Source organism: Squalius cephalus (genome assembly GCF_949319135.1).
Source record: "Squalius cephalus genome assembly, chromosome: 12".
NCBI classification, from domain to species: Eukaryota; Metazoa; Chordata; class Actinopteri; order Cypriniformes; family Leuciscidae; genus Squalius; species Squalius cephalus.
Genome location: NC_137133.1, coordinates 38,557,556 through 38,577,016, shown reverse-complemented (window position 1 = coordinate 38,577,016; position 19,461 = coordinate 38,557,556). Strand labels below are relative to the sequence as shown.

At 34.5% G+C, this 19,461-nt stretch overlaps 1 protein-coding gene across 2 annotated transcripts in view; it reads right to left on the bottom strand.

Annotated features, from left to right (window-relative positions):
* ppp2r5cb (protein phosphatase 2, regulatory subunit B', gamma b) overlaps positions 1–18,845 on the bottom strand; it is a 51,226-nt gene extending 32,381 nt beyond the window's left edge. Inside the window, exons 1-3 of one of the 2 annotated variants that reach the window (XM_079888981.1) lie at positions 18,426–18,845; positions 17,799–17,858; positions 10,058–10,220 (exon numbers count right to left, since the gene is read on the bottom strand). In XM_079888981.1, coding sequence (XP_079745107.1) covers positions 10,058–10,220; positions 17,799–17,858; positions 18,426–18,452 — 250 coding nt within the window. In that variant the 5' untranslated portion in view covers positions 18,453–18,845. Of the gene's footprint in view, positions 1–5,795; positions 6,020–10,057; positions 10,221–17,798; positions 17,859–18,425 lie in introns of those variants that run through there. The other variant, XM_079888982.1, reaches the window with a different exon arrangement.
* Positions 18,846–19,461: the final 616 nt, after the last annotated feature.

Below are 19,461 nucleotides of genomic sequence, written 5' to 3'. Positions count from 1 at the left end.
TGCGAGGGAGAGAGAGCAAGACAGCGTCTAGTTTGGAGACGGCGTCTTGTTTACACTTTCGCCTGGCTCCGAAGAGAGAGTGTGTGTGCGCGCGACCGGGTCTCTCTCTCTGCTCGTTCTTTCAGTCAAACATGCGCCACGGCAGTTCATCTACATTAGACGGTGTAATGAAGCGTGTGGGCTACTACATCCAACAACCGAACATTTGAACTTACCCTCTCGTAACTTCTGCATCTTTGAGCTTGGACTACAAAATTGCAGCGAGAAATAATAATGGCGGATTGCTGGAAGAGTTGGGCTGGAAGTCGATGTCCTTATTTGGCAGTTCTGCTGCAAATACTGTGACGTAATAGTTCACAAAACGTCATAGATAACAGAAAAATCTGAACAGGTTGAAAAATAAGGCCAAAACAGAATATAAAGATATCAATGAAGCACCTGAAGAGAATAATTTCAACTTTTCTGTACTTCTAAACACTCCAAATATACAACAAAATGCATTTAAGGACTAAAAAAGTGGATTTAGCATGATATGTCCCCTTTAATTAAAAATTCTCATTAGTATTGTAAGAAAACACTCGTTTTACCTGGTCAAAAACAGCTCTGTTTTCAGCACGCCGTTTCAGTACATGTGTCTTTAAATGATAATGAGCTTTGCTGACCCCGCCCCTCTGTTCTGTGGGCGTTTTGACAACACACATGTGGAGTGTTGCCTTGACAACAGTTGAGGGTATATTTTGAAGAATGGCAGTGGGAGTCTCTGAGGACACATCTGTGCAACCGTATCAATTTGAACCGGAGTCGGACCCGGAACAAGATGACGGCCCCGAAGAAGTTCGACAATTAAGGCTCGAACGGGACGTTTCTGAATGGTTGGTTAACGTAATGTCACTTTGATCTATCTTTGTGTGTACTGGCAGGGAAGAGTAGTGAGATACGAACGCTATGTGTTTACTGATGTATACATTAGTTCATTGACAGATTGATGTTACAGCTAATGGTCATGAAAAACTTTTCGGTAAATGTAGGCTTGTCAGTGATGCGTAACGTTATCTATGCAGGGTTAGGTACAACCGTCAGGGCTGAAGCACTCACATTTACTGATCTGAAAAAATCTGTGAGACTATGACAGTCATTAGGCACATAAACAACACATACTCAGACAGGAGCTAATACCTTTTTCAATGTTCTCGTTTGTAAAGCAGTCTGGTGAAATGATTTGTGCAAACATGAAAGCATTGACGTTGATCGTGGGGAATATTCCCTTCGAGAACAAACTCAGCCACTGCGTCTCCAGCGGTTCGGGTTTAGGAGCATCAACATGATGCTGTTCGTTATTACACCCAAGAGCAGAACACCACACTCGCTTAGAGCCATTCTGCTCATACACAGAGCTCCAGCGTATCAACAATGACGGACTATGATTGACAGCTCGCTCACGAGTGAGGGCGGGTCTGTGTTGAAATGCTGCTGTCAATCAACAATCGTGGGAGGGGCGTCCGACCGTGTGACTCGATTTGAGACGGGGGAAAACATATAAAGAGATTAAAAAAAGACCTCTGGATGGATTTTTATCATTATATGATATTTGGGTCCTTTGCACCATGACCTCGAGCCAAACCCCCCCCCAGAAGCCTTTTTCCCTTGGTTGAACATTATTAAAGTTTGAGCTTATTTAGAGATATCAGCCGGATGGCTCAGTGCAGGCGCTAATGGATCCAAGGCTGTATCTGGTAAATTACCCCACTAATAATGCCCAGAATGGCACCAAACTTCTACAGTACTACAAATAGGTTCTGTACTAATAAACGAGGCATTGGAAAGTTTGTAAGTACATCAGGAGTTTATTTAAATAACACTTGCCTGACAGCTCATGCTACCGCTAACCCTGACGTCGACATCATTTCAGTGGTTTGGGAAAAGCACGTAAAAGTCCTGGCAGAAAGCGATGCATAAGGATGTAGTGTAACGACTAGGGCTTGCACAGACTAGTCGAGTAGTCGAGAGATCGACTACTTCAACCACTATTCGGCGCTGTCGGAAACAATCGACTACTCGAGCGCCCATTAACCATAAATTAATTCAAAATGGTGAACGTCACCAACAGACACCACACATTAGATGTGTGGAAGTATTTCATCAAGGATGACAAAAATATCGTAATTTGCCAACTCTGTAAGGAGCCGTTCACATATCACGTCTAAAAGCGATTGCGTATGAAATGAAAGGCAAAAACGGTTATTTATTTGGCTTTACTCTGTGTTACATGAAAATTAAAATATGTAATGTCATACTCATAATAATTATAATGTTTTAAGAGTTTACACATGTAATTGTTGCATTAGGCTATGAATTGGGCTAATAAAAGGTTATTGATAATAACTATTTCATGTCTTTTCATTTACAGTCGCATGAACCACGAGTAGTTGAGTAACTCGAATATTGTTTTGATAAGAAATCGACTAGCAGAAATCAGTAGTCGTGCAACCCCTAGTAACGACGAATAATTATTTTTTCCAAAGTGTTAACAACTTAGTGTTAAGTAATACTTGTTGCAAACTGGAACTACCAACAAAATATTAGTGCATTCCTGGAACTGGGCGTCGTTACACTACATCCTTATGCATCGCTTTCTGGCAGGACTTTTCGTTTGGCTCGAGGTCGTGGTGCAAAGGACCCTAGGTTGATTTTACTCCGAACCATCCCTTTAATGCGCTCCGGCTCATCCGCACAACAGCAGTGTTTGGTGCTCGAGAACGCAAACCTTGAAACAGGTTCCAAGGAGCAAGCGGTGAAAAAAATAAAATAAAAATTATCTCCATGTAAACTTAAAAACGTGAATATGTGGAAACGCTGACGGCGTGCACATGCGTATTACATGTTTAGTCAATAGATATGCGCGTTTGATTATATATGTGTGCAGGCGTGCAGCCTTTCTTTATAAATTGACCTCAACAAATTACTTGTCTGGCCTTAAAAACGTATAATACAGAATTGTTTATTGCTTCCACATAGCCATGTGACCTGGATTCATTTTGACAACGTTTTATCTGTGCAGAGGTAAAGACCAGAGTCAATCAAAACCTCAAAAACAACTGGCCTTTAAATGACCTGTTACACACAATGAGCCGGTTTCATATTTGATACACACATTTCTAAGGCCTCTAATGATGCAAACGTCGCTGTTTCACTCAATCTCCTCAGTCCTTCTGTCTCTGACTGATATTTACACTCTTTTATCAAGTAAAAGTCTTTTAGTGTAATTGTACAAACGTCCTCCTTCAGCTCGTGTTTTTCTGCTGTCAAATCTGCACTCATTTTATCAAGTCAATACAAGAATAACTTTGATATTGTTCGTAATATTTCATCTGCACTGAAGCAGCTTCGGTTTACTTGATTATCCATCATCATTTATTAGAAAAATCATGCGTATCAAATATGATCATCAGGCTTTAGAGGAAGGTTTATTTGTTCATGTCAATCATGCATTATATGTTTTGATCATAAAACTAAGCATTTAAATATCATCTTACTAAGACATATTATTGACATTTATATGCATTTTATGCAAGTATCTGCTAAACTGTTATTGATTTAAATTAAAAGTATCTTAATTTCATATTACTATTTGTCCATTTAAATATCAGCATCTGCACCAAATTGCATATTTTTGCATAATTTTTCCGCCTCCATATTCACTATATTATATAATATATGAGCTATACATTTTGTTTTGATCATAAAACTGAGCATTTAAATATCATCTTACTAAAACATATTTTATGTAAGTATCTGCTCTTCTGTAATAAAGATCTCATTGATTTACATACAAGCATCAGAATTTAAAAAAAAAAATTGTTTATATAAATATCAGCATCTGCAGCAAATTGCATATTTTTGCAATAAAACGGAGCTGCTTTTTCCTCACTATATCATTCTGTTTGAGCCATAAAATTATCAAACAAGATACAAAACATAAAATACACACCCGAACGGTTTTGTAATACTTTGTGTAAAGGTTCGGATGTTGCATAAAAAAAACAATTCTGACAATTATTTCATATTTCAGGCTTTTTACAGCAGGTTAAAGCACTTCTGCATATTGCATTGACGTCAAGCAAACTTCAAATATGTGTTCATGCTTTTCAGAGTGTTTACACAACATGGTTTTCTGCTCGAGTTTTATTTCTGCACAGTGATTCTTCACAAAATCACATTTACACCTGTATTTAATGTAGATCACTAGAGTCTGATCTTAAAACCAGGTCTAAAATAATGTTTTGCATTGCAAACATCTTGATTATTTTGTTCCTGACACTGAAGTGCGATCTGTAAAGGTCACGCCTGTGAGAAACTCGACTCACGGTTCCCTTGATGCACATGGGAGTGGCGAGTGTGGTTCACATGTGAAAACTTCACCGCAATGACACTGACATTTCAACCAGCGTCACACGGGTCCCACTCATGCAAGTTAAACTTTTTTGAAGAGCTTTGTTTTCTCAGCTATAAGAGCGTCTTTTTTTTGTGTGCAATGTTTATTTATGTACACAAAAATCTGTGTATTCTGTGTAGTATGTGCATATTATGCATGTTGAATGTTGCTCCAAATTTCCTCCGTCAATGAATCTGAACTCAATTTGACTCCAAAGACGACGACTCAATCTGCAGTCCACTAAACACAAAGAAAGTCTTTGAAAGATCAGTCTTTAATGTTCTGCATGTCTAGCATGCAAATATTCTGTATGCATTGAACACTGCATCCCATAATGCAATGCAACCTTCCCTTTTCACTGGGATGAATGGTTCTATGCATGTTTACTAGCGCTGGGAAACGATTAACCACATCCACAAATAAAAGTTTGTGTTTACATAATATATGAGTGTGTCCTTGTATAATTATTTTGTAGACATAAATACACACATATGCACATCATCTGCATAACATCTGACAGATATTCAACATAATTCATGTGTGAGACAGTCTAACAGAAGGACGGACAAAACCAGTCAAATATCAACAGAGTTCATAGCTCATATTTGAGTCTAATTTTCTAGTGAATAAACTGTGATAATGTGAGAAGTGTTGAAGGTGTCTGAGTAATTTTTGGTTTGACTGTATATTATGCAAACACAAACTTTTATTTTTGGATGCCACAGCACTGATATTTACATAACGTTCACAGTATGCATAGTATATACTTCAGGAATGTCCGTACGCCATTCTGAGCGATCAATCACCAGTTGCATGTAACTTTTTACTTTTTGCATGTAATGTTTAAAACATGCATGAATAATCACTCCATCTGACTAACGCACGCGGGGGAAAAGAGCTGCAGCTTCGGCACACATACATACATGCATGCATTCTTCCTGAAGCTGTGACATCACTTCCTGTGACATCAGGGGTCTGGTTGAGGGGGGATGGGACTAGTTAAACAGACCCCCCCCCCCCTCCTCCTTAACCAGCGCATTGTAAACAGAGTTTTCCACAGTAACCCGAGGCTGCGTTTCAAAACCTACACGAACAGCATGTTTGTGCATCGAATGCATCAGGTTGACTCACAAATGCATGTGTTTGTGATGCACGAAAAGGTCTAAAAATAAAGCAATGAACATTTGGAATCCACACCAAAAAAAATCAGTGTTTTCCTTAAGAAAAAATTCAAATAAAACCCCTCCAGCGCTGTAAATTCTTCTGTGTTCGTAACGGCGGCCACAAATCATTGCATAGCAAACCTTCCTCGTCGCTCTCAGCCTAGACAGACACAACACACACACACACACACACGTCTCACCTCTAAAGTGCATGAGGGCCACGGGCTGAAAGGGCCCGTTGGCGTTCGGGGCGTCCAGAACCATCCTGGCCTCGTCTTTAGAGCATGTCAACATCTATCAGTCCAAACGGGCCCGGCTAACTTGAGCTGTTAGCCTCCATTTTAGCACAAACACTCTCAGCAGAAAATGAAGCTCCGCTGCTGGAGGGAAGCTGCTAGTTAGTGATGTCACACATCAAAGGGAGGCTGCGGATTGGCTGGAGGAGATCATGTGATCTGAACCAGGAGAGGAGGCTGCTGATTGGCTGGTGGGAGCTGGAGGAGGCGGGACCTGTGGATTTGATTGGCTGAATGCAGATGATGGGATATTTCACACTGCTAACCAGTGCTGGTGAAGAGCAGTGAGTAACGGCTGCTCATGACATGTGCACTTTATTGTGCCGCTCTGCTGCTTAGAATTGTGGGAAAAGTGTGTGTTGGTAAAGTAAACGGAAGCTGATTACATTTTTTTCCTGGATTCATTTTTTCAACTTTAATAAATCAAATTAAATTCTTAAAACAATTTATTAATGTATGATTACATTTTAATAACAATAGTGGCCTATGAAATGGTTTTTATTTTTTCAGACATTTCTTGTTTTCGGTTTTAATTTTTCTGGAATGCATTTTTAATGGTTTAATTACATTTCAATAATCAAAGATGACGTCTAATCAACTGAACTCATAAAATGTAGGAAATGCATTGCTTTAGTAAGATTTTAACAATATTTGTGCCCTATGAAATGTGTTCGACTTTTTCAGAAATTCTGTTCTGGATTGTTTTTTTAATAGTTTAATTCAATTTTAATAATCAAAAATGATGTCTAATTAACTGAATTCATAACACTTAAATATTTTTTTCAGAGATCTCTTGTTTCCGGTTAAAATTTTTCTGGAATCCATTTTTAATGGTTTAATTATATTTTAATAATAAAAAAATAATGTCTAATCAACTGAATTCATAAAACGTAAAAAAAAAAAAAAATTAGTTTATTAATATTTACAATATTTGTGCCCTATGAAATATGTTTGACTTTTCAGAAATTCTGTTCTGGATTTTAATGGTTTAATAAAAAAATTAAAATAAAAAAAATCCAACAACAAAGTCTAATCAACTGAATTTCTATGAAATGTACTTTACTTTTTCATAAATGTCTGTTTTCTATTTTCTGGATTCTGTTTTGTATTATTTAATACCCATTAATAATCTAAATGGGTGGTAATCAAATTAATGCATAAGCTTTTAAAAACTATAATTTTTTTTTTTTTTTAAACGCCCTGGTAACCATCCACATCACTCTTACATCATCACGCTCTCTTGCATCATAATGATATTGAAAACTGCCCAAGTGTAAGCAGTTCTGCATCCGGACAGTCGGGACAGTAAATCTGTCGATTCCCTCAAACACGTCCTTTAGCGAGAAACACCATATCTTGGCTTTACCTGTGCAGGGTTTCAGCCGGAAGTAAAACCAGAGACGCTGATGGTAAATAAAGAAAAAACGATGACATAACAGTTTGTCGAAAGCCCTTCTCAGACGCACGATGAACCGCAGAGAAACACTGACAGGAAAACCGCATTTCAACACCTGCAGATGCAAGAACCCCAACACGGAAAATCATCATTTCTCTATATTTTACACTATATTCTGCCACTTTTAAGGAGTCAAATTTAAAATATAGGAACCTTTCAGATGCATTTATGCTATTAAATCAATATATTATTTATCTATGTAAAATATATACATGCATAGAATGTAGATAGATATTTTATAGGCATCCATATATTATTTAAATAAATCAATTTTACTGGGTGCATTAATATTTAAAATATATTAAAAAAATTATTGAGAATATAATTGACAAATTTTACTGGATAGAGAGATATATACAGTACCAGTCAAAAGTTTGGAAACATTACTTTTTTTAATGTTTTTGAAAGAAGTCTCTTATGCTCATCAAGCCTGCAGTTAAAAAAAAAAAAAAAAAACAGTAATATTATGAAATATTATTACAATTTAAAATAATGGTTCTCTTTTTTAATATACTTTAAAATGTAATTTATTTTTGTGATGCACAACTGAATTTTCATCAGCAAGTACTCCAGTCTTTGGTGTCTTATGATCCTTCAGAAATCATTCTAATATGATGATTTATGATCAATGTTGGAAACAGTTGTGCTGCTTAATATTTTTTTCATAACCTGAGATACTTTTTTCAGGATTATTTGATGAATAAAAAGTTAAAAAGAACTGTATTTATTTAGAATAGAAATCTTTTGTAACAATATACACTACCGTTCAAAAGTTTGGGAACAATAACTTTTTTTTTTTAAAGAAATTAGTACTTTAATTCAACAAGGATGCGTTAAACTGATAAAAGGTGATGGTAACGATTTATATTGTTAGAAATGTTTTTATTTTGAATAAATGCTGTTTTTATGAATAAATGCTGTTAACGTTTTACTCATCAATGAATCCTGAAAAAAATATTCCAAAAAAATATATTAAACAGCACAACTGTTTCCATCATTGATAATAACTGAGTATCAAATCATCATATTAGAATGATTTCTGAAGGATCATAAGACACCTGGAGTACTTGCTGATGAAAATTCAGCTTTGCATCACAAAAATAAATTACATTTTAAAATATATTAAAAAAGAGAACCATTATTTTAAATTGTAATAATATTTCATAATATTACTGTTTTTTTTGTTTTTTTTTTAACTGCAGGCTTGATGAGCATAAGAGACTTCTTTCAAAAACATTAAAAATAGTAATGTTTCCAAACTTTTGACTGGTACTGTATATATATATCCAGTAAAATTTATTTAAAATCTATATTAGGGCTGTCAAAGTTAAAGCTAAAATTAATTTTGTTAATATTTTTTTGTCCTGTTTAGCGTGTTAATATTTAATTAAAAATCTCAGTTTTTCACTGCAATTAATTTGCATGATCAGAGAACATGTGCACATCTTAGTGACTTATTTTAAGCTTTGAATGTCGTTTTGCATTTTTAAAGATGATCTCAGCATGAATCTCAGCTGTTTTTAGTAACAGTGATGTGCAAGGGGAAGACAAAGTAATATGAAATATTACACGTACAGAATTGTGTCTCTGCGGCTCCACAAATGAGGAAGTGAAAGCAGATCCTTCATATTTTCATTTGAGTTAGCACTGGATATTAGTTTACGTATATTAGTTGTATTAAAGGATTAAATGAAAAGCATTACTGCACTATATTCTTGTGCACTATATAATATTATTAGGAATGTCGATTAAACGCGTTCATTTAATTAAGTAGTTATGGAAAAATGAGCCATTAAAATGATCAGGCTATAGAATACACTTAGAATGATCCTAAAATTCAAGATATTAGAGCAAAAAATGCCCCTGTATGAGTCTGTCTTATATTTATATCATGAAATAGTTAAGCAATATCACACGAGTGCTGTTTTTGTCCCGAATTGCATGAGTGCAAATGTGGTATTGATTTTATACAGCTGTTCAATAAATAAGTTAATATTGTGTTATGTTTTACCCACAATATTGTCTGTGTTTGCTCAATTTTGCAAATAAAAATATTACCTACAAAGCCAGAGAAGAACTGTTGTGTGTCTCTGAGCAACAGATTCATTCATAGAGAGCCATTTACTTCATTCCTGAAGGAATCAGCCGTTTGAACAAATCAATCGGGTGAACCAATGATTCAATGACTCGTCCATAAAGAGAGCCATTTACTTCATTCCTGAAGGAATCAGCCGTTTGAACAAATCAATCGGGTGAACCAATGATTCAATGACTCGTCCATAAAGAGAGCCATTTACTTCAATCCTCAGTGAATCAGCCGTTTGAGTGAATCAATCGGGTGAACCACTGATTCAATGATTTACTCATTTAGACATTTACCGGCACCTACTAGCAGTTATAGTTTCTTATTTAGAGTATCATTAAAAAAAAAAATCATATTTTGGGGATAGTTACATAGAAATGAAAATTCTACTTTCATTTACTCACCTTCATGTCATTTCAAACCTAATAATAATTTCTCAGCCACATTTGATGCCTGTTTAATTTGCTATAATAAAAACTATATACACAAACAAAATTACTAAAAAGAAAAACAAAATCTAAATATTCATAAAAACTATAATAGCATCTCAATGATACTTTCTGTCTGTCTTGAAAATCATTAAAATGTAAAGGTGAAAACCAAAATGACTTCACTTTAAGGTCTCACCTTTGAACGCCGGCAGTTTCTGTAGTTCCCGATTGTTGCTCAGGCTGAATCTGGACGAGCTCGTTCTCTTCTCCTTCTTCAGCGAGGGTTGAGATCCCGACGGTTTTCCCTTCAGCAGCTGTGTGGTCGGCGGGACGCTGTTCCCACCCTTCTTATTCGATCCCTGATGAAGACATTTCTATTATCATTTCACAGTTAAAGTAAAAGGCATTGATGCACAATGTGTGCATTAATCTATGGTTTCCGCCACAGAATAAAACAATTTAAAAGATAATTGCGACTTTTTATCTCAGAATTGCGAGATATAAAGTCAGAATTGTGAGATATAAAGTCAGAATTGCGAGATATAAAGTCAGAATTGCGAGATATATAGTCAGAATTGCGTGATATAAAGTCAGAATTGCGAGATATAAAGTCAAAATTGCGTGATATGGTCAGAATTGCGTGATATAAAGTCAGAATTGCGTGATATAAAGTCAGAATTGCGAGAAATAAACTCACAATTGCGTGTTATAAAGTCAGAATTGTGAGATTTAAGTCGCAATTGCGTGTAAAATAAAGTCAAAATTGCGAGATATAAAGTCAGAATTGTGAGATAAAGTCAGAATTGTGAGATATAGTCAGAATTGCGAGATATAAAGTCAGAATTGTGAGATATAAAGTCAGAATTGTGAGATATAAAGTCAGAATTACGAGATATAAAGTCAGAATTGTGAGATATAAAGTCAGAATTACGAGATAAAGTCAGAAATTGAATTGCGAGATATATAGTCAGAATTGTGAGATATAAAGTCAGAATTGAGTGATATAATCAGAATTGCGAGATATAAAGTCAAAATTGCGTGATATGGTCAGAATTGCGTGATATAAAGTCAGAATTGCGTGATATAAAGTCAGAATTGCGAGAAATAAACTCACAATTGCGTGTTATAAAGTCAGAATTGTGAGATTTAAGTCAAAATTGCGAGATATATAGTCAGAATTGCGAGATAAAGTCAGAATTGTGAGATATAGTCAGAATTGCGAGATATAAAGTCAGAATTGTGAGATATAAAGTCAGAATTGTGAGATATAGTCAGAATTGCGAGATATAAAGTCAGAATTGTGAGATATAAAGTCAGAATTGTGAGATATAGTCAGAATTGCGAGATATAAAGTCAGAATTGTGAGATATAAAGTCAGAATTGTGAGATATAAAGTCAGAATTGTGAGATATAGTCAGAATTGCGAGATATAAAGTCAGAATTACGAGATAAAGTCAGAAATACGAGATAAAGTCAGAAATACGAGATAAAGTCAGAAATTGAATTGCATGATATAAAGTCAGAATTGCGTGTAAAATAAAGTCAGAATTGCGAGATATAGTCAGAATTGCGTGTAAAATAAAGTCAGAATTGCGAGATATAAAGTCAGAATTGTGAGATATAAAGTCAGAATTGCAAGATATAAAGTCAGAATTGTGAGATAAAGTCAGAATTGTGAGATAAAGTCAGAATTGTGAGATATAAAGTCAGAATTGCAAGATATAAAGTCAGAATTGTGAGATAAAGTCAGAATTGTGAGATAAAGTCAGAATTGTGAGATATAAAGTCAGAATTGTGAGATATAAAGTCAGAATTGTGAGATAAAGTCAGAATTGTGAGATATAGTCAGAATTGCGTGTAAAATAAAGTCAGAATTGCGAGATATAAAGTCAGAATTGCGAGATATAAAGTCAGAATTGTGTGATATAAAATCAGAATTGCGAGATATAAAGTCAGAATTGTGAGATATAAAGTCAGAATTGCGAGATATAAAGTCAGAATTGCGAGATATAAAGTCAGAATTGTGAGATATAAAGTCAGAATTGCGAGATATATAGTCAGAATTGCGTGTAAAATAAAGTCAGAATTGCGAGATATAAAGTCAGAATTGTGAGATATAAAGTCAGAATTGTGAGATATAAAGTCAGAATTGTGAGATATAAAGTCAGAATTGCGTGTAAAATAAAGTCAGAATTGCGATATAAAGTCAGAATTGCGAGATATAAAGTCAGAATTGTGAGATATAAAGTCAGAATTGTGAGATATAAAGTCAGAATTGTGAGATATAAAGTCAGAATTGCGTGATATAATCAGAATTGCGAGATAAAGTCAGAAATTGAATTGCATGATATAAAGTCAGAATTGCAAGATATAAAGTCAGAATTGCGAGATATAAAGTCAGAATTGCGTGTAAAATAAAGTCAGAATTGCGAGATATAAAGTCAGAATTGCGAGATATAAAGTCAGAATTGCGAGATATAAAGTCTGAATTGCGAGATATAGTCAGAATTGCGTGTTATAAAGTCAGAAATTGAATTGCATGATATAAAGTCAGAATTGCAAGATATAGTCAGAATTGCGAAATAGTCAGAATTGCGTGTAAAATAAAGTCAGAATTGCGAGATATAAAGTCAGAATTGTGAGATATAAAGTCAGAATTGCGAGATATAAAGTCAGAATTGTGAGATATAAAGTCAGAATTGCGAGATATAAAGTCAGAATTGCGAGATATATAGTCAGAATTGCGTGATATAAAGTCAGAATTGCGAGATATAGTCAGAATTGCGTGTAAAATAAAGTCAGACTTGCGAGATATAAAGTCAAGTCAAGTCAAGTCATCTTCATTTATATAGCGCTTTTAACAATGTAGATTGTCTCAAAGCAGCTTTACAGAGATAAATGTATAATTTAACGTAAGATTGTTTTGGCTTTATAGCGGTTCTTTAATAAAGTTATTTTCCAGCTAAAGTTAGTTTTGATTGATTCGCTTCTGTCGCAACGATCATTTGTTTTTAAATTAGGGCCGCCAAGACGACACCATTCTCTCTACACAGACTTTAAACGCGAACCTGTGAGAAACGCTGATGGCGTTCAGATGCGCATTAAGAACGGGTTCAATAGTTATGTGCGTTTGAATATATGTGTGCAGGTTTGGAATTCCCTAAAAACCAAGCCCAAACAAATTACTGGTGTTTCCTTATAGTTTTGATTCAGAATTTTATTTTATTTGATCAATTCGGGGTAGGTACGCAAATTGAGTTTTCCCGACGACGCTTTATCTGTAGAGTGGGAAAGGGATCCTCCATAGGGAGAGGCTAGTTTGCACTTCAGCACTGCGTTGACATCGGGTCCAGGCGAAGGGCCTTCGTCAGATCTGGATACGGCCCGGATCCGGCAGGCTGCGGGAAAACCTCGGGATAAACAAAGACACTAAAATTAGCGTAGATGCCATTCTTCTCATGATGTAACAAGTACATCAGGATTTATGGGAAGTGTTCCCGGTTCCAGCTGACCTAATCTATGCAGCCTAATATTGAATTATAGACGTCTATAATGTATTATGTGAACGCTATGTCAAAGAGATGTGTCTTTAATCTAGATTTAAACTGACAGAGTGTGTCTGCTTAAAGTCAGAATTGTGAGATATAAAGTCAGAATTGTGAGAAATAAAGTCAGAATTGTGAGATATAAAGTCAGAAATTGAATTGCATGATATAAAGTCAGAATTGCAAGATATAAAGTCAGAATTGCGAGATATAAAGTCAGAATTGCGAGATATAAAGTCAGAATTGCGTGTAAAATAAAGTCAGAATTGCGAGATATAAAGTCAGAATTGCGAGATATATAGTCAGAATTGCGTGATATAAAGTCAGAATTGCGTGATATAAAGTCAGAATTGCATGATATAAAGTCAGAATTGTGTGATATAAAGTCAGAATTGTGTGATATAAAGTCAGAATTGCGAGATATATAGTCAGAATTGCGTGATATAAAGTCAGAATTGCGAGATATATAGTCAGAATTGCGTGATATAAAGTCAGAATTGCGAGATATATAGTCAGAATTGCGTGATATAAAGTCAGAATTGCGTGATATAAAGTCAGAATTGTGTGATATAAAGTCAGAATTGCGAGATATAAAGTCAGAATTGCGAGATATAAAGTCAGAATTGCGAGATATAAAGTCAGAATTGTGTGATATAAAGTCAGAATTGCGAGATATAAAGTCAGAATTGCGAGATATATAGTCAGAATTGCGAGATATAAAGTCAGAATTGCGAGATATATATTCAGAATTGCGTGTAAAATAAAGTCAGAATTGTGAGATATAAAGTCAGAATTGTGTGATATAAAGTCAGAATTGCGAGATATAAAGTCAGAATTGCGAGATATAAAGTCAGAATTGTGAGATATAAAGTCAGAATTGCGAGATATATAGTCAGAATTGCGAGATATAAAGTCAGAATTGTGAGATATAAAGTCAGAATTGTGAGATATAAAGTCAGAATTGTGTGATATAAAGTCAGAATTGTGAGATATAAAGTCAGAATTGCGAGATATATAGTCAGAATTGCGAGATATAAAGTCAGAATTGCGAGATATAAAGTCAGAATTGCGTGATATAAAGTCAGAATTGTGAGATATAAAGTCAGAATTGCGAGATATATAGTCAGAATTGCGTGATATAAAGTCAGAATTGTGACATAAAGTCAGAATTGTGTGATATAAAGTCAGTATTGCGAGATATATAGTCAGAATTGCGAGATATAAAGTCAGAATTGCGAGATATAAAGTCAGAATTGCGAGATATAAAGTCAGAATTGCGTGATATAAAGTCAGAATTGTGAGATATAAAGTCAGTATTGCGAGATATATAGTCAGAATTGCGTGATATAAAGTCAGAATTGTGACATAAAGTCAGAATTGTGTGATATAAAGTCAGAATTGCGAGATATAAAGTCAGAATTGCGAGATATATAGTCAGAATTGCGAGATATAAAGTCAGAATTGTGAGATATAAAGTCAGAATTGTGAGATATAAAGTCAGAATTGTGAGATATATAGTCAGAATTGCGTGATATAAAGTCAGAATTGTGAGATATAAAGTCAGAATTGCGAGATATATAGTCAGAATTGCGAGATATAAAGTCAGAATTGCGAGATATAAAGTCAGAATTGCGAGATATATAGTCAGAATTGCGAGATATAAAGTCAGAATTGCGAGATATAAAGTCAGAATTGTGAGATATATAGTCAGAATTGCGAGATATAAAGTCAGAATTGTGAGATATATAGTCAGAATTGCGAGATATATAGTCAGAATTGCGTGATATAAAGTCAGAATTGTGAGATATAAAGTTAGAATTGTGAGATATAAAGTCAGAATTGCGAGATATAAAGTCAGAATTGCGTGATATAATCAGAATTGCGTGTTATAAAGTCAGAAATTGAATTGCAAGATATAAAGTCAGAATTGCGAGATATAGTCAGAATTGCGTGTAAAATAAAGTCAGAATTGCGTGATATAAAGTCAGAATTGCGAGATATAAAGTCAGAATTGCGAGATATAAAGTCAGAATTGCGTGTAAAATAAAGTCAGAATTGCGAGATATAAAGTCAGAATTGCGAGATATAAAGTCAGAATTGCGAGATATAAAGTCAGAAATTGAATTGCATGATATAAAGTCAGAATTGCGAGATATAAAGTCAGAATTGCGTGTAAAAAAGTCAGAATTGCGAGATATAAAGTCAGAATTGTGAGATATAAAGTCAGAATTGCGTGTAAAATAAAGTCAGAATTGCGAGATATAAAGTCAGAATTGTGAGATATAAAGTCAGAATTGCGTGATATAAAGTCAGAATTGCGAGATATAAAGTCAGAATTGCGTGTAAAATAAAGTCAGAATTGCGAGATATAAAGTCAGAATTGTGAGATATAAAGTCAGAATTGCGAGATATAAAGTCAGAATTGCGTGATATCAGAATTGCGAGATATAAAGTCAGAATTGTGAGATATAAAGTCAGAATTGCGTGATATCAGAATTGCGAGATATAAAGTCAGAATTGCGTGATATCAGAATTGCAAGATATAAAGTCAGAATTGCGAGATATAAAGTCAGAATTGTGAGATATAAAGTCAGAATTGCGAGATATAAAGTCAGAATTGCGAGATATAAAGTCAGAATTGTGAGATATAAAGTCAGAATTGCGAGATATAAAGTCAGAATTGCGTGATATCAGAATTGCGAGATATAAAGTCAGAATTGCGAGATATAAAGTCAGAATTGTGAGATATAAAGTCAGAATTGCGAGATATAAAGTCAGAATTGCGAGATATAAAGTCAGAATTGCGTGATATCAGAATTGCGAGATATAAAGTCAGAATTGCGAGATATAAAGTCAGAATTGTGAGATATAAAGTCAGAATTGCGAGATATCAGAATTGCAAGATATAAAGTCAGAATTGCGAGATATAGTCAGAATTGCGAGATATAGTCAGAATTGCGAGATATAAAGTCAGAATTGCGTGATATCAGAATTGCGAGATATAAAGTCAGAATTGCGTGATATCAGAATTGCAAGATATAAAGTCAGAATTGCGAGATATAAAGTCAGAATTGCGAGATATAGTCAGAATTGCGAGATATAAAGTCAGAATTGCGTGATATAGTCAGAATTGCGAGATATAGTCAGAATTGCGAGATATAAAGTCAGAATTGCGTGATATCAGAATTGCATGATATAAAGTCGAAATAGCGTGCTTATGTCTCACAATTCTGACTTTATAAAATGCAATTAGATCGAGAATGAAATAAAAAGTAAGAATTACCTTTTTTATTTTTCATTCTGTGGCGGAAACAAGTTTTCATATAAATCAACATCAAGATTTAAGGTTTATGTATAAAAGAACACGTGTTTAGGTCATGCAATGGCAACATTTTGCAGGCATCTATTTTCTTTCATAAATTCGCTACAAAGCATCAATGCATCTCAGTGCACGCATGGATCAGCGCAGAACCTTTAATCTGTGGCCAAATCTGACCCGAGTGTCTCCAAAGAGAGCCTGGATCATGAACACATCCACATCTCTCAATAATCGGCTCTGGTCTGTTGTGAAACCACGAATTATTATCGCTAAAAAACTAAAACCCTGAAAAAGATATTTTTGTTGGTTGAAATAAAGTAAAATATTAAAAAACTTAAAACTTATTTTATTAAACAATTCTTATTTTTAGGGATGCACGATATATTGGCCAACATATCGGTATCGGCCGATATATGTTCATTTTTAATGTTATCGTTATCGGCCTGATTAGAAAATTGGGCCGATATATCAAAGCCGATTAAAAAATGAATTAGCCTATTTCCTTCAGCTGAGACGCTTCAGATTCACACTGTTCAACATGATTATTTTGAAATACTTGAAATATGACTGGAATCACTTTGAAAAGGAAAACAGAGTCATATTTTCCAAATTTTCAATCATATTTTTGTCATATAGGCTACATAAAATTATAATGAGAACATTATAATTGTGTGATTGGGACATGGTGAGACTTTTGTTTTTGTAATCAGGCTCTTAAAATTCATTAAAAAAAAATTTGTAATATCAGTTATCGGCTTTCAAATATAAATAATTATCGTTATCGGCCAAAATTTTCATATCGGTGCATCCCTACTTATCTTCATTTAGTTTAACTTGATGTGCTATATTTATATATATATATATATGAAATATTAATGAAAATGACAAAAACACACAACAAAATTATAATAAAATTACGATATGTACACACATACATTATATAGATAGAACATATAACATTATATAGATAAAACATTAGATAGATAGATAGATAGATAGATAAATAGATAGATAGATAGATAGATAGATAGATCTAGATTTAGATAGATATCACAAAATCCAGTCTGAATTACCTCATGTTCGGAGTTCTCCTGTCCTCCTGTTTTACCAACTTTTACAGATTTTGTTGAATCCTATTAAGAAAATAAAGACTATAAAAAAAGTGATCTTGCATTTTCCCCTAAAAAAAATAAGAACTTAATTTTGTGAACAGAAAGAGACCATCTGAAATTAGCAATCCAGCTCAAGCACCTAATGTTCAAGCCTTGACTGCAACACCAAATAGCACTAAACTTTATGTTTATATACAAGCATTTTTTACATTCAATCACGCATTCGGTGACAACAATATTTACATAAACGAGAAACCACCAATATTATCCTGCTAACCGGCTAAAGTTAGCTTCGCTACGAAACCTGAACGTAAACAGAAATAAACTGTACATAAATACACACACAGTTCATTTAAAGTCACTTAAAGTGCTATGTTTGACAACTAGGGATGTAAATCTGTTGAATGTTTTAAATATCACGCCTATATAACCTGGTTTATGGTGAGCAGAGCTGGAGTTAGCATGGATGCTAATGTCTCGAGCTGAGGGATGAAACTAATCTGCCTCTTTGATCCGAGTATAAATCCATATTTTTCCCATTTTTCTCAGATTTTCCTCCACACAAGACCCCGGGAATATGTATCTCACCTTGTCTTTCTTGACTTTATTCGGCATGGCACTCAGAAGCGTGTGTTTCCAGTCTGTCAGTCAGTAAGTGTGTGTCTGTGAGAGAATCTCCTGCAGCTGGTTAATTACCACACTAAACTAAACTGAATTAAACTAACTGAACTAAACTAAACTGAATTAAACTGAACTGAACTGAACAGATAATGAACTCATCCTGCATCTTCCCTTCTCCTGCACTTCAACTGTTCTTTCATTCTCATCATATGCAGGCATGAAATAACGCATCTCATTAATGTAATATTTTACACTGAGGACATTAATCGTTCAGTGTTGCAGTTAAATAATGTGTGCTTTATAAACACAATATTATTATGTTCACTTCGCTGCGTTATGGACTCGTGTCTCTGTCGAGTGTTTGAAATGTTGGCGCTGTTTTATTATGTGTTTTGTATTATTCTGCTGCCATCTGATGGACACTCACTGTATGAGCCCGACATTAATATTACATAAATAGTACATTACATACAGTCTAAACACATTTTATATATATATGTATATAGTGTTTAATATATACCCTCGGTTTCACAGACTAGACTTAAGCCCTATATAATATAGAAGAAATATATATATATATCGACTGAAGTGATCCCCAGATAACGGCGCGGTACGCAATACTCGTTCCCAGGGGCGTAAATTTCATCTAAATGTTGGGGGGGACAATAAACATAACATTCCTCACGAGCAATTTTTTGAAGGGGACACCAATAATATAGGCAAAATTGTACTTTCTATGGATATGTGTGTACACAGAGGAAAGCCTTACTGCTATTATTAGTGTAGCTAGACCGTTCCATTATCCTTCTTCTCAAAGTTTCTCTCTGGTTCATTGAAAAAGCTGATAAATTGACCAAAATATTCTTCATTGGTGTGCAAAATTGACAAAAAAATGATGGTTGATGATTAATTCAGGGCTTTTATCGATAACGATAATTAGACAATATTTTGCTGAGTGTGTTATTGTGCTGGTAACTTGGCATGTTTAAGACTGCCGAGGACA